This window comes from Euphorbia lathyris, chromosome 8 (assembly GCF_963576675.1).
Source record: "Euphorbia lathyris chromosome 8, ddEupLath1.1, whole genome shotgun sequence".
In the NCBI taxonomy this organism is placed as follows: Eukaryota; Viridiplantae; Streptophyta; class Magnoliopsida; order Malpighiales; family Euphorbiaceae; genus Euphorbia; species Euphorbia lathyris.
Window position 1 is genome coordinate 46,905,744 of NC_088917.1, and position 24,115 is coordinate 46,929,858.

Consider the following 24,115-nt stretch of genomic DNA (forward strand, 5'->3'; position numbering starts at 1 on the left):
TGTTTTTGTATAAAAAAAAATATTATTTAAAATTTTAGTATTAATTTAGTAGTATTTATTTTAGTATAATGTATTATAATTTTATTAATTTAGTGTAATTTATTATTATAATTAGTATTAATTTAGTGTTATTTTAGTATAATTTTATATAAATTGAGTATAACTTTAGTATAATTTAGTATAAATTGAGTACAATTTTAGTATAATTTATCATAATTTTATTAATTTAGTGTAATTTATTATTATCATTTGTATTAATTTAGTAGTATTTTAGCATAATTTTATAAATTTAGTATAATTTACAATTTTATTAATTTAGTGTAATTTTTTTTGTAGACGGAGCGGCCTACTAGGGGTGGGAAATCCATCCCGTCATCTGCTCATCGTCTAGATATGGACGACGAGGATGATACACCACGGCATATGAGATTGCGTGGTATAGATATATCTGGTCGTAGGCGGAGAGGGGCTGCGACGGAGCAGGTGAGGAGGGGGCCGATTGCGGATAAACTCGATATTCATGGATCAGAGGGGGCGACTGATTTTGAGGTCAGAGAGCCTGATAGCGATTCTTTTCAGGACTACCTAGATGTGGCAGCCCGGGCAGTGCGACAGTCTGCAGTTGCACATGATCGCGAGGTTGAGGAGAGCGATGAGCAGCCGACCCCGGGGAGACAGCCGACCCAACGCGTAGGAGGTCGTTTTGCGAGTACATGTATTTTTTATAATTTTAGTTATATTTATAACTTTAGTATAACTTTAGTAATTTTAGTATATTTATAATTTTAGTATAATTTTAGTATAATTTTAATTTTAGTATAACTTTAATATAACTTTAGTATATTTATAACTTTAGTATAATTTTAGTATAACTTTAGTAATTTATAATTTTAGTATATTTATAATTTTAGTATAATTTTAGTATGTTTATAACTTTAGTATAATTTTAGTATAACTTTAGTATATTTATAACTTTAGTATAACTTTAGTAATTTTAGTATATTTATAATTTTAGTATAACTTTAATATAACTTTAGTATATTTATAATTTTAGTATAATTATAATTTTAGTATAACTTTAGTAATTTATAATTTTAGTATATTTATAATTTTAGTATAATTTATAATTTTAGTATAATTTTAGTATATTTATAGTATATTTAGTATAATTTATAATTTTAGTATAATTTATAATTTTAGTATAATTTTAGCATATTTAAGTATAATTTTAGTATATTTAGTATAATTTATAATTTTAATATAATTTTATAATTTTCAGGGACAAGCAAACGTCCCAAAGCTAGTGAGGACAAGAGCTGGGTAGTTACTGCACCGGTTGATGGTTGTGGCGTGTCACCCAACTATCAGCTACCCACCGATCTGACGAGGATGTTCCACGCATTAAGAGGGAGATGGATGAGTTTATGGATGCGTGGCGTCGGGCGAGCTGAATTTTTGTTGTAGAAATTCATACATTTTAACACTTTTTGTTGTATATATTATATTCAACCATTTACGTTTATAAATGTTTATGTTTATTAATGTTTATTTTAATTTTTAAGTTTTCTATTTCTATTTGTTACGTACAATTCTGTAGTTACGGGCTTAACGGCCTATTTACGGGTTTCACGGCATATTTACGGGTTTAACGAACTATTTACGGGGTTAAAAAGCTATTTTTTTTGCCAATCCGACACGCGGACGTGTGGATATCACGCCTCACCGTGTGGTCGGACGTGATAGCCCCACATCCGACCTTGCAGTGAAGCGTGGGGCTATCACGTCCGACCACGCGGTGAGGCGTGTGTATATCACGTGCGATCACGCGGTGAGACGTAATATCCACACGCCCGCGTGTCGGATTGGCAAAAAAAATTAGAAATTCCCCTCCCAAATTCCATGAAAGGGCATTTTCATCCTTTCACGAGGCTAGGGGTGGGAATTTGGAGCTGGGTTTAACAACACCCTATATTTATTAATCCTTTTAATTATTAACACCTATTGTGTACCTCGATAGTTTGATTAAATTTTTCCACCATATAACCTTTCCTACTTTAGTGCCATATTCCTAAGGCTGAATATTTAAAAGGATAATCAATTATAAAATTTCAAACCAATAAAAAAAAAACAAAAATATTAACTCAATTTTGATTTGCAAATTACTTCCCAAAAAAAAAATGATTTGCAAATTCATATAATTCTTCTTAAATTGATTTTTTGGAATCCGTTGCTTTTTTCAAAATCTGGAATTTACACCAAAACAAAACCTAAATTTTTAAAATTTAATGTCTTGTAGGAGTTGTATAAATATAACTGAAGGTAATTTAGACATTGTACATTGTTCACAAGTCTATGGTATCTACGATTGATGAATTATCCAAAAATGTACTGCTTGCCATGAAAGAGTACAAGTCATGAAAATAAAAATAATATCAAAATGCGAACGAAATCTCAGGGAAGAATACAACATTGTCTTAAGAAATATCAAAAAAATCTATTAAAAGAAAGAGTACAAGTCATGAGAATGAAAATAATGGCCAAGTTTTCATGATTTTTCCATGAAAGAAGAAGAAAAATGAGAGTTATAATTTTTGTACCGAATTTTGAATTTTTTTAAATATAAAAAAAAAGTAAACAAAAATTGATAAATTTACCCTCCCACATCAGCAATTTTGATGGTGTTGGGGAATCGGATCAAACTACAAAGTTGTTGTTGGCGCAAAAAAAAAAAAAAAAAAAAAATCACAAGTAACTTTACTGGGTTTTCTTTAAATTAACCCTGAAAAAGTGACATGCCATCAAGCCCAACCTAAACACATTCATGTAAAAAAAATGGACATGACATGCTTCCTTCTTAACCAAGGTCAGTTTCGCCAGTTTTGGGTTTAGTGACGTCATTTTTTAAAGTATTTTTAATCCGCATAGAGAACTTATTTGCAGTATCCTCCATGTGTCCATTCTAATGATTGTTATTGTCAGAATCCAGTAAAAAAAGACTACATTAGAAATCAAATCAGAGTGGTTTTGATGTTCAAAAATGAAATTTTGTAGCATTTTTGTTCCATTCGCATACTATGGATGCAATTAACCCAAATGAAACAGTAGAATGTAGATAGAATTTAAGAAGAGATTGAACCAGTGCAGAAAGTACTCTACTGGCATAAGAACTTTTCTTACTGACTATGTAGTATTGAAGGAGTGTATATATATAGTAGAAGCAAAATCTGGAAGAAAACACATGAAGCTTCATCTCTAAGTTAACAACACAGCAGTCATGTAAAGAACATAGATGGTTAGCGTGCCGTCTAGGGGGTAGGTTCTATGGACGTGAAATTTTAATATAAAGCAAAATAGGCAGGTCTTGAGGGACCAAAATAAACACATTAAAAGCATTTAGTAGAAAACAAAAGAATGTTGTTACTTCCATAGCTTGATATACTTATCATGACTAGCAGAAGCAACTACCCCTGTGACAGGTGATACTGCCAACGCGGCGATAAGTCCTTCATGAGCTGAAAGTGTCATTGTCTTGTTCTCTGTCATGTTCCACAGCTCCAAAGACTGCAGTAGCATACACCCAAACTACCAAAATCAGAGACAGAGATTTCTTTGCATGAGCACATATATCATTATCAAGTGTAATCTCCTCAGCAAACAATGATGGAAGGCAAAAGCAAAGCTATTAATTGACCTCCGTACTTGCAGCAATTAATCATTTTGATATTCGTATTTTAATTTTGGCACATTTATACCCTTTCTGAAAATTTGATGTCTGGTCAAACTATATCCTCTAATTCTGTGATGGTGTTTGTAATACATTGTTAACTAAACCGCCAATTAAGAGCCAAAATTTGTGAAAAGATTAGGAGCCACGTGTCAAATTGAACTAGAAATTGGAAATCATGCCAAATTTAAAATACATAGGTCAAAATGACAACTTGTGTCAGTAAAGGAGCCAATTTTTGACCTCTCCAAAGGTTAATAATATTGTAGTTTTGATTTTCTCAATAAGAGATGCAAAAGTACAGAATCTTTCATGTTTTTTTAATATAATAGAGATGTACACCAGATCGTTCTTCACAAGTTGTTGCAAGAATTTTCTACAGGTGAAAATCAAGAAAATATTTTTGTTAAGTTTCAAATTCGTGTGAACCCCAAGTGCATCATCATCATTCGAGGGAAATCACCCATTCAATGTTTAGACAAAAAGAATGCAGGTTACAGCCATATTAATGTAGTGTAACTTCATGCCAGTCGAGCAATCCCAGAAGTTAACCATGGAAAACTCATTATGGACGTGTATTCAACTCACCAACCATAAGAGACAACGTAAAGAATAAATTTAAGATGTATATGCAGAGAATATTGGTTAAACATTACTTGCCTGGTAACAACCGATGACTAGCAATGATTGATAAGTAGGGTGAAAAACACAGGAATGGAATTTGTTGCCGTTGCAGCTCAAGTCATGAACGCAGTCCCCCTCACCCCCAGATCCAAGTCTCCAGACTCTGACAGAATCCTCACTCACGGATGCTAGGTACTCGCCCGTAGGATCCCAGCACACTGAATGAATTGGTTTAGTATGTCCCTACAGTTTACAATACAGATTCGATGAAGTTCTATCGTGAGAAAGGAATGAATTGGTTTAGTATGTCCCTACAGTTTACAATACAGATTCGATGAAGTTCTATCGTGAGAAAGAAAGGAGATACGGCAGTTAAAGTAGACAGCAATCATGAGCAAAACTTAAAAACAATCAGATCACTGTCAGGACTTATATGCCCATAAAACAAAATATTAATATCTTCAAGCATAACCAATATGCACGTTTCATAATATAGAACGTCTCGATTACTAGATGGAGATTAACCAGCTACTCATGTCACTCTGAGCTCCAAGAAATTGAAAATTAAAAGCTTCCATTCACCCAATAATTTAACAAATCGGCATCAGTGAATCAAAGTTTAAACCAGCATGTAAGTATTTGTCATCAAGAAATCTAAGAGCATCAGCAACTTCAAAAGTTGCCAAAACTTAACACACCATCCTAAAATATAATATTTTATTCTCTCACTTTTGGCAACTTTTATTAAAAAAAATACTGTGTGAGAAACTCAAAACAGGGAAGGCAATATAAAGAGAAATATTGATAGATTGATAATACTAATGAAATGGAAACATAAGACAAGGGAGAACAAAAGGCAAAATGGATAGAGCCAACCATAGTTGTTAAAGGCGCGCCTCAGGCGCGCCTCGGCTAAGGCTCCAACCTTAGCGCCTCTGGAGCCCAAAGGCGGGCGCGATCAGTCAGGCGCGCGCCTTGGTGCGCCTTAAGCCAGGCGCAAGGCGCGCGCCTTGGCGCGCCTCAGCTACCTTAGGGTATTTTAGGGTTGAGGGTACTTAGGGTTTTGAGGGTATTTTAAGGTTAAGGTATTTTAGGGTCTTTTAAGTTCAGAAAATAAAAGAAAAGCATGGATAGACAAAGATCAACAGTTTTTACTTCACATATCGCAACAGTTAACTCATGCCTTAGTAGTTAACTAGAACTTAACTCATGCATTTTATGGTTTTATTGTTGTTATTTGACTATTTGTGATTATTTGTGACTAGTATTATGAATTTATGATATTTTTTTTGTGTGCGCCTCGGGTCGCTCGGGCGCGCGCCTTAAGTTGCGCCTTGCGCCAAGGCTCCAGGACCCCCCTTGCGCCTTGCGCCTTTAATAACTAAGCCAACCCTCTAATCCCCGCAGGAGAAACCTTCCTCTCTACCGGAGTAGAGCCTCTGCCAAAGGCAACCAAAGAAAAATGCAAAAACTCCCTCTTCCTTCCCTACAACTATCGTTATATACTAATGATTCATACACTAAATACTAGTACTAATGCCTTGTGCCCGAAATGCCCCTTTTTCTACTATTGGGCTACACCATTCTCTATCATACTCCAATGCTAAGCAAGTCCAAAAGTTGTCACTCTAGTCCCACATATCGTTATTTTATTGTTTAAAATTTTATTTGTTATTGAAAAAAAAAGAGATGGCAATCTTACCAAAAAGTGGCAACGTTGCCATAAAAAAGCAAGCGACCTTTGTCTCTCCAATGCATGGCACTACTCATTGGAGATGCTTGTCACGACTATTAAGGGAAATCACAGGGAATTATTTAGCTATTAATTAGGAGTTAATCGTCTTATTATTTGCTTGTTATTGCTTATTTAGTGGTTCTTTCCTATTAGGAGTTTGTTACTCAATAGCTCTAAAATAGTACATGTGTGTGCTATGGTAACTGTTGCCACGTCAGCATAGCTTTTCCCTATTTAGTCTCTTCCTTGGGAACGGATAAGATGAAAATTAATGAAATCTTACTTTCTCTTTCCTTATTCCTCTCTTCTAATCAATGTTCTTCTCCCTTTGAAGCATTACTAATTGGTAGTTACAATAATCTATATCATGGTGTTATTGTGTATTACCGGGCCATGGATAGGAGCATAAAGAAACACAGAATTAATTTCATGGCGAAGGAATTAAAGAATAAAGTTGCGAATGAAGCCAATATAACTTTCTTCATTTATCATAGAGGCACCTGGAGAAAAGACCCTATCGAATTGGCAATTTTTGATGTAGCTCTGGTAGCATATGCTATAGCAACTAAGGAAGTAACAAAGCAACAAATAGTAGATAAGGAGAAGTATGGATTTTCAATTAATAATAAGATGGAGAAGAAGACAGCATCTGATAGATGTTTTCTCAAATGATTATGATAGTGGTAATGTTTGCTAGGGTGGCCTGGTTTAGGAAGATTCTAGATGAAAACCATGGTGAATATGATACAATTGGTGCTGATGTCCAGCCTCTCCATGTGGTGGGGTTTTGTGCTATTGAGCAAATGTTGTCACCAACAACTGACAATGGACTTAGTGCTACTCCTATAATGGAGCCGATGATTACAGTTGGAAAACTAGTCCTTCAATTACATTGGGAGCACGAACTAGTTGTTGATAGTGTATGTTGGTTACTCATGTCTTCCCTTGACATGGAAGGATTTCCCATCTTCATAATGAAGGCAGAGATAGCAATTTTGAAATGTTTGGTTTGGATGTTCCATCAAAAGCTGCATTTTGGTTTATGGGAATTAATGGTACTTGCCCACCAGTGGAGAAATATGTTGCAACGCCATCTACTCAATCAACAAAGGCTGATGAGCCATTGAGTCGTCCTCTGCACTTACATAAGCAAGGACATTTCTTTGATGTAGCTACTGAGAAAGCAATGAATGCAAAAATTGGGTTTAGGGACAACAATGTAGGGGATGGTGATTGCGGATCAACAATGTGCAAGGAAGCAGTTGTTCGTGAGGCAAGAATAATTAAAGGGCTCAACAGATTGAACATGGATACTGCAGCTCCATTAAATGAAACAATCGGTGAGGCAGATGCACCACTTGCTTTGACATCCAAGTTGAAGAAGAATGTGGGGAGTCAAGTTGTTCCTAGTTTTCATAACACTCATATATATGTTAGAGAGACAAGCTCACTAGTGCATATTACAAAGACCACAAGGGCAGCAAGGGTTGATTTAATAGTTGTTGGAGGCGCGGTTCAAGCATTTGAAGAAACTGACTGACAAGATCCGAAAGCATGTTGTAATCTTTAAATTTTCTCGCAAGAGCTATCAAGTCTTTCTCTTCATATTGATAGCAATGATGCGAAATAAGGAAGTGCTAGAGGTTTCAAATTGAGCTACTCATCCAATGGAAGTGCAAACACTAATGATGGCTTGGGAAAAGTAGGGTATAAACATGTTGCTATTGCTGCAAGTGTTTCCATGCATAGACTTCTTGAGGAATGCACTGCAAACTGTTTTGCTAAAAATGTTGAGCAACACTGAAGCTAAGCTTAGGGACGAAGCAATCTCAATAGCTGACAATTTCCAAGACTGAGAGAAGGAAACCATTCTGGTTGTGGTTCATGTAGTACTGGAGCTTAATGTGACAACAATGGGCAACCCTGGGAAGTTTCAGTGTGTTTGGCAAGTTCAATTCACTGCTTTCACACATTCTTGGGGACAAGAATGCTCTGAAGGGGAGGGTATTGACACGCCTATTAAGGGAAATCATAGGGAATTATTTAGCTATTAATTAGGAGTTAATTGTCTTATTATTTAGTGTTATTTCCTATTAGGAGTTTGTTACTCAATAGCTGTAAAATAGCACATGTGTGTGCTATGGTAACTGCTACCACGTCAGCATAGCTTTTCCCTATTTAGTCTCTTCCTTGGGAAGAGATCAGATGAAAATTAATGAAATCTTACTTTCTCTTTCCTTATTCCTCTCTTCTCTAAACTCTGGGATTCCTTCTTCTAATCTCTGTTCTTCTCTTCTCTTTTCTTCTTCTATCCTTCTCTTCCCTATTTCAATTCTACCCTAATTACTACTACCAGGAATCCCTAATCGTTACAATGCTCTAAATAATCCTCAATCAAATTTATGCAACAATGAAATTCACAAATGATGTAGCAAAAACCACCATATATGGGGATTTAAGTCAACATAGATGTGAGAAAACCTTCAACCAACCTGCAAAGAATGCCGGCAAGCTTGTGTCTCGACGTCTAGAATGGACACAACATTCTCGGCTGCTGCAGCAAGATACCTTCCTAGACGAGGCTGAAATCTCATCTGTGCCGTTCCACCCTAATCCATATAAAAAAAGATGAAGTACTATTAGATAATTATCAAGCCTATGCTCATAGGAAAGAAAATTACGAAGTAATAATATTAAGACTCTAATGAAAAGCACAAATGAAATAAAGAACCTACCTTGAATACCCTTGAGCAGCTACCGTTATTAATACTCCAGTAACGTATTTCACCATCTGAATCACATGAGCAGATCAAGTCATCCTTAGTTGGGTGAAAGTCTAGTGACATGACAGAGGCAGAATGTCCCGTGAAAGTACGTAATGAGTAGCCATGCTGCAAAACCAATCCAAGGGAACAGCTTAATGAACCAACACCAAAATGAAACAAAAATTGTCAGTTGAATTGTAGATCTATGGACCATTCCATAAAAATAGACAACTACACAGAAGCTCCAGTAGATACACTTTGCAGTCATCAACACTATGACAGTATGCGTGACTTTTTCTCTAACTATTGAATCTGTAACTGGCGTGAAAACCATGACACATTTATTCATTGAAGTGATGCACTTTATAGAGGTACAAAAGTTTTATCATCTATGTATTAAACATGTTTTATTGATGAGAAAATTTCAACGAGCAACTTTAGAGAGACTGATATTGCAGGATTGAGGATAGACAGCAACCAAATGATACTGATTCTCACATGAAACCTATCACGGCACATTGGGGTTATCATAAAATGCACAGGCATACCCTTCAGATTTAGTTTCTCTCTCAAAATTCACTGCACTCTTATGTCAGTATCAATAATACCCTTCCCTTTTTTTTCAACAAAATCGGTAATGCACTTTTCACTAATATTTTGACCAAAAAAAAGTGGTAAAATTTCTACAAAAATTAATGAGTTAAAACTAATGATGTTATTTTACTTACGAAGTAGAATAATTACCCATTTACATACATTTCAAGAGATGTAAATATCCTTCAGCATATATATGCCAATGCAAAAGAATTTTATAATAAAATATACATAGATTGAAAGGGGAAGACGAGAAAATAAAGTCAACTAACATTGTCAGCATCCCAAACCCGGACTGTTTTGTCAAAGGAGGATGTTGCTAGACGTGGCATGCTTGGACTGAAACGGACATCTGTAATCAATGATGAATGTTCCTCAAGGGTAGTTTTTTGCTTTAAATTATCTGTATACCACAAGGCAGCCTGTATAATAGACCACCAGTCAAAAAAAAATCAAATTCAACTTTTGCTAGCAAGTATATGTCACAAGCTATTGCACATGATATCTTTCTCATCTGTCTTAAATAATGTATAACAAAGACAATTTCTCGAATAAATAAAAGTGAAAATTAAAAATTTCCAGCAATATTATTTTTCATAAGAAATTTTTGGTGTTGCTCTACATTTTTAAAAAGTTCATAGCCGTACTTGCCTTTTTATCATGACCACCACTAGCAAGTAATTTCCCATCTGACGAGAAGTGGCAACAGATTACTTTGCTTGTGCTCGCTCTAACAGAACTCAGTTCAGTGAATGTGAACCCTGAGATCAAAACTCCATGCTCAGAGAATCATGGCGTATGAAGATAATGAATTTCATATGATTTAACCCATTCATTAGTTTCATGCCTAAAAGTGATGCTTCTTGAAACAAATATCTATCAGCCCCATAAAAAACAAGCAGTCAAAAGTAGTACAGAATACTCATTATTAATAACCACAGGTATTGAAATATCTAAACTTGGTTTATTTCTGAATCAAGTGGGAAAATATAGTTATTTCTTAAATGAGAAAATTATATGTTTAGGAAATTGGAGAATCGTTATATTTAAGGGACAAAATAAGGGTATTATTTCATATTATGCGCAGTTACAACAAATCTATTATCAATGGATTCAAGTTAGGAGAGTTTCCTAGTCCTCTTTGAGCTTACAAATCCAGGAACTCTACAGCATATACTTCTTCACATTGTATCAGAGCATTTAGCTCTTTAACAAAAAAAATTTGATTGGTCGCCGTATCACCCAACCGTTGTGTGCTTCACTTATAGCCTTAATTGCTGTTTTTCCAAGTGTGCTATTAATTCTTAGAGCCTTCATTTCTGAGTCTTTTTCCTCTTAATTTCTCACTTCCTATTAACCTCAGTCTCTCATAGCCTCTGAAGCAGGGATACTTCAACATGCCCGCGTATCACGTATCCGATACGTTTCGGATACGGAAACTCTCGGAAACTTCTAGGATACGTTTCGGGGACGTATCCGTAATATTCAAAAGTTGGATACCCGTATCTGTCTGGGACACCCGTTTCCCAAAAAAAAACGATTGCATTTCATTTCAGAAAAAACAGAGGTAAATAGAGCAATTATGGTCGATCCTTATTTGAAGGAAAAACGAGCAGGAATATCCAAAGGAGTACGAGGATCTTTATGTGCAACAATAAATCTTAGGTAAACCAAAAGACAGTGAGGAAAACTTTAGATAAACCAGAGCTAGAATCCCTATTTGTTGGTGAAGATATAAATAAACATTGAAGAAATAGATTTTTAGTAATCAGGAGCAAAGCTTTCATTGTTTTATCTTTTTTTCTCTGAACGTGTTTTTGACATCATTTATATTTCATGAATCTAATGATTATAGTTAGATAAGAGTTTTATAATTTCTTTTATATGTATTTATTTAGTTATATTACAAACAAATATAAAAATATATTTTTAATATTTATAAATGTGCCCCAATATTTTTAATATTTACACGTTTCCCCCACGTTTCTGTGTCCTATGTTTTATAGAAAAGATGTTTCCCGTGTCCGTGTCGGATACCGTATCCGTGTCCGGGTAACATAACTCATAGCCATGCCCGAAGCCATAGAAAATAATTCTGCTTCATTTTAATTAGACCCCGTTTTTTTGCCGGAAAATATTGGGCAAGGGAAAAAAATTGAAAAAAAAAAAAAAATCTGGTGTTTGGCTACAATACTAGAAAACGGGAAGTGGCAGGTGGTTATTATTTTCAAAAGGGAATTTCATTAATGGTGTACAACCTTTGCCCCATTTCACATTTTGGTGTACAACCTTTATTTTGTCACACTAAAATGTACCACCTTATAAGTGACCTCCCACTATAGTGTATAACAGGGAAAAATGACCGGTCAACACGCCACATCATCATTTTTCATCCAACTCATTCGTAAATCGAGACCCACAAATCATAAAAAAATTAATTTTATCTCTTTCTCTCTTTTACCCCTATTCCTTCATCTCTTCATCTTCTTCCCTTAATTTCTTTCTCTCTCTTCAAATTTTGTATCTTCAGGTCTTTTGTACCTATTCTAACTTCACTACGACCATTAATTGCTAAAATTTGAAAAGAGAGAGAGAGAGGAGTTAGAGAGAGAAAGAATTTGAGGGAAGAAGATGAAGAGATGGAGGAATAGGGTAAAAGAGAGAAAGACATAAAATTAATTTTTTAATGGGTCCCACTTTATTAATGAGTTAGATGTAAAATGATGATGCGGCACGTTGACTTCGAGTTGACCGGTCATTTATACATGCTATATACCATAGTGGAAGGTCACCTATAAGGTGGTACATTTTAGTGTGACAAAATGAAGGTTGTACACCAAAGTGTGAAATGGGGCAAAAGTTGTACACCATTGATGAAATTTACCCCAAAAAGGTAATATAATTAATGTAAAGCACTGTAATTAATGTAGAGCATACCCAAGGCTGCTGAAGGGCTACTTAGGCTATTGTATGTCTAGGCTGCTGTGGGGTAAAATGTAAAATGTCTAGGCTGCTTGTAGAGTAAAGATGTCTCCTTGCCATTAGGGGTAATATCACTAGCTAGTTGTGTATATAAATGTATGTGCATGTAATACTGACTTAGTAGAAATACCAATTAAAAATTACATGGGTAGTATTTCACAGATAGTGAATAGAGCTTGGGTCTCTTGAGTTCTTATAGTTTCAGCCGTCAACTTATCTCACCACCCCTCCCATTCCTCTTCTCCGCCTTCAATCGCGTTTACCCAAAATCCTGCCACCATCCGACCAGCGTGTGGGCCTCACGTGCCTCTGACAAACTCCTCCTCGGCTACCTTACTTTTTGGCATCGGAACTTCATTTCCGACCACCCAGTGTGCGCATCTTTGTCAGAAAAGTCCTCCCTTGAATCTGACTTTCTTCTTGTCTTTTCTTTCTACTGTATTTGATTGTGGGATTTGAGTTACTTTGTTTGGGATTTGATTGTAATACTGCTATTAAGCAAAAAAAAAAAAAAATCTTATTCACCTAACTAACTTTAAGCTCCTCTAAAATTACCGATAAAAAATTAATTGGGAGTCAAAACTATCCTCAGTGGCAACAAAGTATTTGTAGGTTTGTCAACAGTGCTGACTTAGAATACCACTTAATTGGTAACCCCCCACCTAAAACAAATGTTGATGTTTGTAAGAAATGGTTAATGCAAGATTATAAATTGTTTAATCAAATTCAGAACACTCTCGATCCCACTATTGATGATGTTGTGACGCACCGTGAGACTGTCAAGGAATCATGGGAATATCTAGAGTTTCTGTATGCTAACAAAAAGGATGTCTCAATCTTCATATATTACTATTAAGGATTTATAGTGCGGAGTAAAAAATTGGTCTCTTCTACAATACTATACTGACGTGAAACAAGCATATAAAGAAGAGAACAGTATGTTTCCCATTGGGTCTGATGTGAAACAGATGCAAACATAGGAGCGGGTTGTTGTTCAGTGCTTTCTAACAGGTTTAGGTCCTGAGTATCATGTGGCCCGTACACAGCTGTTGACTAGTGGGACCCCGTCTTTCGAGGATGTCTATTCTCGTTTACTTAACATCTATAAGGATGGCGTAATGGTTTCTGGTACATTGCCCTATGACACAGTCACATTGGTAAGCAAGGCTAGTCCAGGTCGTAGAGGTGGAGACAATACTATTCCTAGTGGCAACTGTAGTTCCCCTCGTACTTGTTATTATTGTGGGAGAGAAGGGCATGTTAAGAAAATTTACTATATGACACAGTCACATTGGTAAGCAAGGCTAGTCCAGGTCGTAGAGGTGGAGACAATACTATTCCTAGTGGCAACTGTAGTTCCCCTCGTACTTGTTATTATTGTGGGAGAGAAGGGCATGTTAAGAAAATTTACTAGAAATGGCATGGTAAACCGCCTAGGAGATATGTAAATATGGCAACTCAAGATGGCATCGTACCAACCCCGTCCTCTGTCACTATTTCTGCATATGAGTATGCTCGGTTTCAGCAATTCTGTGTAAGCTATGATGTAAAACAGTCATCAACCTCCAACTAATTAGACAAGGGACAGCTCACCCAACATCCACTATTCCTTTATCATTTGTTTTATGTTCACCCATTTTTCCTTTGAACTTATTATCTGTGAGCCAACTTACCAAGACTCTTAACTGTTGTGTTATTTTCTATCCTACCCATTGTTTTTTCAAGGATCTTGGAACGAAGCAAATAATCAATAAAGGGAACTTGGTAAATGGATTGTATCCTTTTGATTCAACGCATTGTCAGGTGCCAAGATCCATTGCCTAGTCAAGCTCGTTTCTTTTACAACTTCACTGCCAATTTGGTCATCCATCATTTCCCATTTTGCTAAAGTTATACCCTAGTCTTCCGCGGGATTCTTGAAACGACCCGGTCCGGAGTGGGTGGCTCTGGGGTAGAAGTCCTGAGCAAGGAGCGGTCCTAAGGGACGGCGATGGGGACAAGAATGAACTGAATCCCACATCGAAAATGGAGAGAGAGTGATTGGGGCTTATTAGTAAGATGATAATCCAATATATGCAGACACGTTTTAAAGCCGTGAGGCCCAAGGTGTTGGATTCGGGCCAAAACAAACAATATCTACATGGTATTAGGGCAGGATGTTACAATTGGTATCAGAGTTGACTCTCCACAATGTGTGGTTCGGAAAACCAGGCGGAAGCTGGTGGGCCTATAACGACCCGGTCCGGAATGTGTGGCGTCAGGGTAGAAGGCATGAGCAAGGAGCGACCCTAAGGGATGGTGATAGGGAGGAATTAACTGAATCCCACATCAAAAATGGAGAGAGAGTGACTAGGGCTTATTAGTAAAATGAGAATCTAATACATACATATGCATTTTAAAGTCGTGAGGCCTAAGGTGTTGGATTTGGGCCAAAGTGGACAATATCTACATGGTATTAGGGAATGATGTTACAATTCTACTCTACAACGTGAAGCTTGTCAATTTGCTAAGCATCATAGTGTTTCGTATACTCCGCGAATAAATAAACATGTGGAGTCTTCCTTTTATTTGGTGGTCCGTGTCCTATTGTGTCCAAACTTGGTTTTCGTTGTTTTGTAATCTTTGTTGATGATTATTCTCGTGTTACTTAGCTTTATCCTATGAAATATAGTTTAGAATTATTTATTGTCTTTTGTGCCATTCATGCTGAGATTAGCACCCAATTTAACAAATCTATTTGTATTTTGCAAAGTGACAATGCTAAAAAATATAGCACCTTCCTATCATATCTTTCTCATCATGGTATTATTTATAACATTTTTTGCATTGTTACCCCTCAGCAAAACGGTGTTGCTAAATGTAAGAATCATCACTTGCTAGAAGTTGCTCGAGCAATGTTGTTTCATATGTAGGTTCCCAAAGCCTTCTGGAAAGATGCGGTTTCCAGTGCCTGTTTTCTCATCAACCGTATGCCCTCTTCAGTCTTTAATGGTCAGATTCCACACTCCCTTCTTTTTCCTTTCTCTCTATTCCCTCTCACACCTCGTGTTTTTGGGTGTACTTGTTTTGTTCAAGACATGCGACCACAAGTCTCCAAACTTGATCCCAAATCACTCAAGTGTATCTTTGTGAATTATTCTCGGAATAAAAAAGAGTATCATTGCTACTCTCCTCAGGGTCGTTATTTGGTGTCTGCTAATGTTATTTTTTGAAAAAACTCTTTTCTATGGTCTTGTATCAACTCCTTCTGTTAATGCGTCAAGTCCTTTTGACAATGATTATCTTGTTTATATGGTAAGTGAACATGTGGTTTCTATTCATTCCTGACCGGTTGTCCGTCAAGTTTATTCTTGGCGTGTACATCACTCAAGTGTTGCAACCCTTAGTGCTCTCGACCTTCCTATCACCTTACAAAAAGGTACATGCCAATGCACTTACCCAGCTCCTTCATTTGTATGTTATGATGCATTATCACCTTCCTCCAAGTCTTTTGCAGCAGCTTTAGATCCTGGATGGCTTAAAGCGATGTAAGAGGAAATGCATACTCTTGAAATCTTATGTCTCTTTCGCCTCACAAGGGTGCTATCGGTTGCAAATGGGTGTTCCCTGTCAAAATCAACCCGGATGGTTCTATTGCTCAACTGAAAGCTCGCTTGGTTGCAAAAGGTTATGCTCAGACTTATGGCGTCGACTATTTAGAGACATTTACCAAACTTTCTTCTGTTCGATTGTGTGTTTCTTTGGCTGCTACTTACAATTGGTCCGCTTGGTTGTAAAGGATTATGCTCAGACTTATGGCATCGACTATTTAGAGACATTTACCCTTGTTGCTAAACTTTCTTCTGTTCGATTGTTTGTTTCTTTAGCTACTACTTACAATTGGCCGCTTTATCAACTTGACGTCAAGAATGCCTTTCTGAATGGTGATTTACGCGAGGAAGTTTATATGGAGCAACCACCTGTTTATTGCTCAGGGGTCCGGGAAAATTCACAATAAATGCAATAAATGTATGGCTACGTGTGAACTTGTATGGCTATGTCTAAGCACATCATGTATTCAATAAAAGAACAAAGCACATGAAGCATTTACCTATATCGCCAACAATCATGTATTCAATAAAAGAACAAAGCACATAGAAGTTGACTGCCACTTTACTAGAGAAAAGCTAGAAGATGGCACCACATATCAGAACAGGGGGGCAATTGGCAAACGTGTTTACGAAAGCGTTATCAAGAAATCGAGTTAACAATAGATGTACCAACCTGGAGATGATTAATATCTATGCTCCAACTTGAGGGGGAGTGTAACTAATGTAAAGCATTGTAATTAATGTAGAGCATGCCCAAGGCTGCTAAAGGGCTACTTAGGCTGTTGTATGTCTAGGCTGCTTGTAGGGTAAAGATGTCTCCTAGTCATTAGAGGTAATATCACTAGCTAGTTGTGTATATAAACATATGTAAATAGAGACCAAGTAGAAATACCAATAAAGAAATTACAGGTAAGAAGAAATGGAGTAGGGTTTCAAAAGACTTAAGAAAATGTTTCTCTTTTCAAAAGGGTAAAACATTTTCCTTGCTTTCTTCGTATATTTTTCTTTTGACTAACCTAAAATTTTCTGTTGACTTATTTTCCTAAGCAAACAAACACCGAAAAATCAGAAAAATATTTTGGCAAACAAATGGGGCATTACTAAACATAAAGCAAGCATATAGATCAAATGGAAAGAATAACTTCAATGGCCAAAGATCATTCGAACTTTTCGAAAAGGAAAGGCAAACCGAGACGCTCGGTAGAGGATCTAAAGCAGGAAATCATAGACCTAATATCTCGTATGAATCAGATGCTATGGTAATGCCTTGGCTATGTAATTCAATGCTACTAGAAATCAGCGATACATGCAGGTTCCTTGCCATTGCAAAGGAGATATGGACACATGCATGTTCCTTGCCATTGCAAAAGAGAGATGGAATGCTGTTGGACAAACTTATTCTGAGGTATTCTGAGGTTGAAGATGCTGAAATTTCAGCAACCAATGCCTTCTTCATCACACAGATTCACCTCTAATAATGCCATGTTCCAGCGATAAGAGAGATGGTACATCAATCATAGGTGCAGGCCAAGGAGGTTTAATAATTAACCAGACTTGGAAACTTGATACTGTTCTTCATGTTCCTAAACAATCCGACCTATTTCCACATAAAATCATAAAAAATCTGAACACTCTGAATTTCAGCACCAAGTTACATGGAAGAATGTAATACTTTATTTATTAAGCACTCATTATCAGGAGATTGCCTTGTCAGTATATGTAGATGATAATATAGTAGCAGAGAACAATATGGAAGGAAGAAAAACCTTGTGGAAGTGCTGATCAATGAGTTGAAATAAAAGAGCTTGGTAGACTGAAATACCCTCTTGGAGTTGAATTTCCTTACTAGTTACGTGAAATTTTTAATTACAACAAAAGTACATGCTAGCTTATGTCGAAGGAAACAAGGTAGCTGGGGTTGTAAAGCTGCTGAAACTCCTGTAGAATTTAATAACAGACTCAAGGAAGCCCTTTAAGATGTCTGATTGAGAAATGTACCTAGCTAAGACTAGTTGGAAGGTTAATTTACTTGTCATACACTAGACCTGACATTGCCATTACAGTTTGTATTGCTAGTCACTTTACACACAATCCAAAAGAAGTGCATCATTAAGCTGTAATCATGATCCTGCAATGCCTCGAGGGACTCCATGGATAGGAATCATTTTCAAAAATAGGAGAAAATTGAATCTTGCAACCTACAAAGATGCTGATTATATCAGGTCAGTGTACTTTCTTGGCTGCAACCTCATAATATGGAGTACTAACAAACAAAGCATGCTAGCAAGGTCAAAGTGCAGAGGTTGAATTTAGAGCAGCGCTTTAGACATCTGCAAGCTATTGTAGCTTAAGATCATTCTAGATTCTTCAAAGATTGAGTGGGAAAAACCAATGGAACTCTACCATGACAACAAGCCTGAAATAGCACATAATCATATAGAAAAGGACCACTCCAAACATGTGGAAATCAACAGATACTTCACAAAGGAAATGCTAGATTGTGGTCTGATTTGCACTTGATTTGTTACTGCAGAAGGATAACTTCCAGATTAACTGACCAATGGACTAAAATGGAGTGATATTTCGAAAGATAACTAGCAACCTTGGCATTTACAAGACAAATTCATCAGCTTGAGGGGAAGTGTGGGAAAATATGGTTATTTATTATTTAGAAAAATATAGTAAGCTGAGGAATCTGTATATTTCATTTCCAGAGATGAAATAAAGGATCATTTCATATTTTTTGCAGTTATGCCAAATCGTTTTGTCAAGGGATTTATGTTGGGAGAGTTTCTGGTCATCTCGAGGGTATGAAGTCGGGCATTATACAGCATATTGAAAAATAATTCAGAATCCTTTTACTTCTCCATGAATCTCATCCAATAAAAATACAAAAATAAATATGTCAAGTTTTGAAAATACTTAAGAAAATGATTTAGATCAGTACTTAATCAAGCATTTGCACACCTTTGCTGACATCCATCCGAGGAACTGTATCTCTAGGATCAGTGTCATCATGAGATAAAAAAGAATCAACGTTATCCTCAAGTGATCCATCCTCCACAAAACGATCCATATCAGCCTGCAATTCAAGATCCTTATCATCCCACTGCCAAAATGGGAATGGCAATGAGAACTCCCGCAAGGAATTTTCAATTCCTTTACCGAAGAAAAGAATGAAGAAGAAGATAAAACCAATGCTTACCAACTGGTTTGCAGGAGATGTAAGAGTGCCTGTACCATCAGTGCCAAACATCACTAGAGGCTTAGAAGAACCACCACTATGCGGCAAAGAAGGCATAGAGATCACATCTCCAGGAGTGTGAGTTGAAGGCGTAGAAGGTGCGGAACTTGGGGAAGGCCCTGCCGTATTTGCAGTACCGGAGCTATTAGCAGGACCTGAAGATGATACTGGCTGTTTCCTCTTCCTCCCAGTCTGGTTTTTTGAAACCTTAAATTGGAATAAGGAAACCCATGTTAGAAACCTGTCCAGGTTACAGATTTGCTACACCCTCAACAATTTTTCAAAAAGAATGCATATTGCCTACATGCTAAATAGAAACCAAGTTATAGAAACCCCAACTTTTAAAAATATACACTAGAATGCAAAATAATTGATCTTGCAAATTACTCAATAAAAAGTTAAAATGCATTCTATGCGCCTTAATCTGTCAGTGTATAATGACTACATATTTCCATACTGTTTTCAAATGGAAACTATACCTATTCCTAAAAACACCAAGAAACCACATTGGAAAGAGAATGACTTCTTCTGGGTGATGTTTTGGCAGGGGGGATGGAATAGCAGGGACAAATTAATATCACATGGACAGCCTGTGAGCGTAGATGTTAGAGTCAACAGAGAGAACAGACCTGATCACTTCCTCGAAAGGAGTTGGACATGCTACCATCTACAGTGACACTACCAGCACCTCCCATCTTATCTTGCTGATGAAGGTTGTGATTTGAATTCTGAGATTGCTGACTTGAAAGAGCATGCTGCTGAAGTTGCTGCTGCGCATTACTGTTCTGCTGTTGTTGTTGCTGCTGTTGAATTTGACCCATTTTTAACTACCAAAATTGTAGAAAATATAGTCATGGGAAAGAAGTCAAATCTAAAGGGGGGGATACATATAACCATTGATGAATGGCAATTGATAAAACCAAGGGACCTTAATCAGATAATCTGCATCTCGGCGAGGTAAGAGGGAGCCACCAGCTTGTAAAGGAGATCCAACATCTGGAACTACATCACTAACAGAGTTTGTAAGCCCATCCTTTCCAAGCCCCATATTACGGTTGTTCCAAAGCATTCTCAATCTTCGATTCTCATCAGTAGCAGAAGGTGATGTTAAATTTTGCTGTGCAAGCATAAGCTGTTGTTGATGTTGTGGCGTCAACATCTGAAGTTGATGAAATGGCTGAGGAGCCTGAATAAAAGATTTCTGTTGTTGAAGGAGCCCAGAGCGAAGCTGATCTAATCCCTAACATGGGAGTTCACAGGTTAAACCAAACGCTGAAGTAGCGAAGTTCTCATAATAAAAGCATTATTTCCTCTTTCGCGTCCAAAACCAATGCATTACAATCGTGATAATGAAGCTTCGGAACTGAGAAACATGAATGGCAGAATACTTACATGGAGAGGCCATCCTTTTAGAGTCAAATTGTTACCACCTTGATTTGACCCTGAAACAGTAAAATGTTTGCCAAAGAAATCTCTAAGCCACATGATTTCACAAACCATAAGGTGTATAATATCAGGCTTCCAAACAAGAAAGAAAGGTTTATTTGTCTTTAAGTCAAATAATTGGTTTTCGGAAACTCATAGGTCACAGATGCCTGAAAAGATAAAATTCAAGAGCCTCTAGTACCAGGAATCCCTATCAATGATGCCTCTGGACCAGCAGCTCTGGGATTTAGCACCGGGTTGATCTCAGTCTTTATGTCCTAATCACAAAGACAAGTTAGAAAGAAAAATAAAAAATAGAAGATGTAAAAATGGAATCACTTTGGGGAGACCATACTGGTGTGGACCCAGGAAGTGGTTGATTCCGAGACTGAACCTGTGGGGACATTCCACCGGCCGCACCATGCAACACTTGCCTGAATTCAAATGATACAACAAGATAAGCTTTACACTGATCATTGGATCAACCGTCAAACTGCAAAAAATAGAAGCCTAAAATGGATGAAGAATTATTTTGGCCATCAGATTGAAAGTAAGCACAACGTGGTCTGGCTAGTGAGACAGAGATTAGTGACTACAAATCTACAATCACCACAGAATTAGAGACACATGTACGTATAAACTGCTTCATCAGAATATTAAAGGTAAGATGAATTAGAAAGAAAGAAAGAAAGAAAAAATAAAAAAAGGCACCCTGATGGCTGTCCAGTTGCTGCAGACTTTAATATTGAGGCATGATTTGGATCCAAAAGCTGGCCCACATTCTCCCCAAATCTTTGCTGTAACAAGTTCGAAAAAATGGTTAAGCCCAATTACCTACCTTACTTTGAAACATAAAAAGTTAGTCATGCAAAGAGATAAAAGAAAAAGGAGAAAAAAATACCTTCATTGCTGCATCATCCAAAGAATCTCTTTGGATTGGCAATTTTAATCTTTCCTCGTACATTTTAGTCGCCAAGGCATTTGTTGTACCATTTAGTAGGTGGCCGCCATCCCTTCGCTGTTGTTGTTGTTGTTGTTGTTGTTGTGCAGACTGTTGTTGTTGTTGTTGCTGCTGCTGCTGCTGAACAGATTGTTGCTGTTGTTGCTGCTGCTGCTGCTGCTGTTGCTGTTGTTGTTGCTGTTGAGCATGCCTCTGCAACAAGATCTGTTGCATCTGCAGCTGCTGTTGTTGTTGTTGTTGCTGCTGCTGATGTTGTGGTGGTTGAGCTTGTTGTTGCTGCTGCTGCTGTTCCCGTGCTTTAATCATCTGTGTCTGGAATTTAAACATGCCACTTAGTTAATGTGGATGTCAAATTCATCTTATGTCCACGAACTCTAATGTATGCCCTTGTAAAATGCGATCAGTTTCTAAACTACAATACATATCTAAAGCCATACACCACAACCGCCTTAGAGTAACTTTAGGGCTAGTCAGCTTTCAAATTATAGCATGCATGCCCTGAGTTAAGTTTCAGCTCACCCTTTCCCTCCAAGTACGTAAGATGATGGTGCACATTTTGGCACCATATTGAACATATCAGGAGGTCTAGTAGACTGAAATAATATAGGAATGTATCAATTCATCACAAGGCCAGCTTTAAAAGAAGAATATAATCTATTTTTCCAATTGAAAAGTTTCAGTACATCCTAGGAAAAATGGGGGAAAGAGCGTTTGTAGGTCTTTCTAATTTTGAAGCCAGTAAATAGTTAAAGGGCATAACAATTTCAAGAAGTTCCTACAACATTGCAACTAGTGAATAATTTAAAGACTCCAATACATATTGATAAAATCAGACTTCATAGGATGGAAAGGCACTTCAGCGGAACATTTGGTTCTTACATAAGAGAAGAGGTGTTTCAAATGTCTGGAGGACTGGAGGCAGGTATTTCAATCAGTTGTCCACACCTTTGTCCTTATGCATTAATGCTAAAGAAACACAACACACAATTCTTGTCCTTTTCCTTTTATTCCTTTTGGAGGATTTCTTTTGAGAATTAAACGTTCAGAGACAACACCAGAATGTTCGAAAGGAGATTATAGGTCCTTGTATTATTATCATACTTTGTCAAACAAAGTTCATCAAAATCCCTTACTCGGTCACTCATAAATCACACACAGATAAAGCGCAAAGATAATAACAAGATATATTGCAAAAGACTTGAAAACCAACCTCAATATAAGATGCAGCAACCTCTGAGTGCTTCTCATTAGTTCTAGCAATAAATATATCCCAGAAGACCGACCACCATTCAAAGAGAAACCCTCCAGGCGCATCAATGGCTGGAAATCAGAGCCCAGAATTTAAATAAATCCATTTGAAAAATGAAAAATAATAATAGAAAAAAGAACAATGAACCTTATAATATAAATGCACAGCTCTTTCCCCTTTATCAATTTTTCGAAAGCATACCTACAGGATCAGATGATACTTTTCCTTCAGCTTGAAAAGCCTGAGCAGAAGCCTTCAAGTCTCTCTTTACTAGATAATCATGGATATAAACATCTAACCTGTTGTTTATACAAACTTAAAATAATGTTAATACTAGCAGGAACTAAACGCTAATATCGGACTATCAACAAAAACCTAGAAAAACATTTGCACTATAACTAGTTTATATCAACAAAAAGAAAAATCTTTAAGAAAAAAAGAAGGAAAAAGAAACCCAAAAGAAGGCACTGTGCATAAATATAAACCCTAGAACAACAATGTGAATGTATCATTAAAATAACAACTGAACTTTAGTCGAATACCTAAAAGAAGCTTGAAACCCATATAAAGAGTGAGCACTAGTAGGGAAGAAAAACCGAAAACCCATACAGAAATTGTAGCAAGTATGAGAGAAATGAAATAGAACTTACATTTTATCTGCTTCCCAGTTTGTTTGAGACATATTGCTTAATCAATATTGTCACATAAACAGTTCACAATATGTGAATAAAAGCTCCCAGAGCTCCCTCAACCTCTAAAATTGCAACCCAGAAATGACCATATCACAAACTTTTACCTATAACAGATATTGAACCGAAAAAGACACAGACAAAGACACCTAGTCAGAGAGAAAGATATGCACAATCCATGTGGGAAAATAGAAGCTTAAGGTTGTTGCAATCTTAGCTAATGGAAATTAAAGAAAGAAACTAAGATGTTTCTTAATGGTACAAATTGAGAAAATACTAGAAAAGAGAAAGATGGATACAATACCTGCAAACCCAAAACTTTTATTTCTTTCTTTCAGAATTCCTATAGAAAAATAATAACAATAATAATAATAATTTTTTATTTAGAAAAATAGTAAATTACACTTATGGCCCTTAATGTTGTTTGGTTTTACACTTTACAAACATAACCGCGCTTTTATAGTTGATTATAATGACAACTCCAATAGGAACTAACTTGACATTAACAACTTTAATTCTTAAACATTGTGTTT

General features: G+C 36.6%; 1 protein-coding gene across 5 annotated transcripts; it reads right to left on the reverse strand.

The window, feature by feature from the left end:
* Window positions 1-3,185: 3,185 nt before the first annotated feature.
* On the reverse strand, window positions 3,186-23,870 carry LOC136202302 (transcriptional corepressor LEUNIG). 5 transcript variants are annotated; one of them, XM_065992828.1, is made up of 18 exons: window positions 23,544-23,869; window positions 23,095-23,192; window positions 22,855-22,964; window positions 21,585-21,956; window positions 21,395-21,480; window positions 21,039-21,117; window positions 20,886-20,961; window positions 20,651-20,700; window positions 20,187-20,498; window positions 19,888-20,085; window positions 19,220-19,450; window positions 18,982-19,096; window positions 10,094-10,203; window positions 9,715-9,864; window positions 8,819-8,974; window positions 8,576-8,692; window positions 4,385-4,591; window positions 3,186-3,561 (listed from the first exon to the last, which is right to left on the reverse strand). In XM_065992828.1, exons 1-18 carry the CDS (start codon window positions 23,573-23,575, stop codon window positions 3,418-3,420), a joined length of 2,643 nt encoding a protein of 880 aa, XP_065848900.1. In that variant the 5' UTR covers window positions 23,576-23,869; the 3' UTR covers window positions 3,186-3,417. The 5 variants fall into 5 exon arrangements, with proteins under 5 accessions (XP_065848900.1, XP_065848897.1, XP_065848898.1 ...); XM_065992825.1 differs by having other exon boundaries at window positions 18,982-19,123; XM_065992826.1 differs by having other exon boundaries at window positions 19,220-19,465.
* Between the last annotated feature and the right edge of the window lie 245 nt (window positions 23,871-24,115).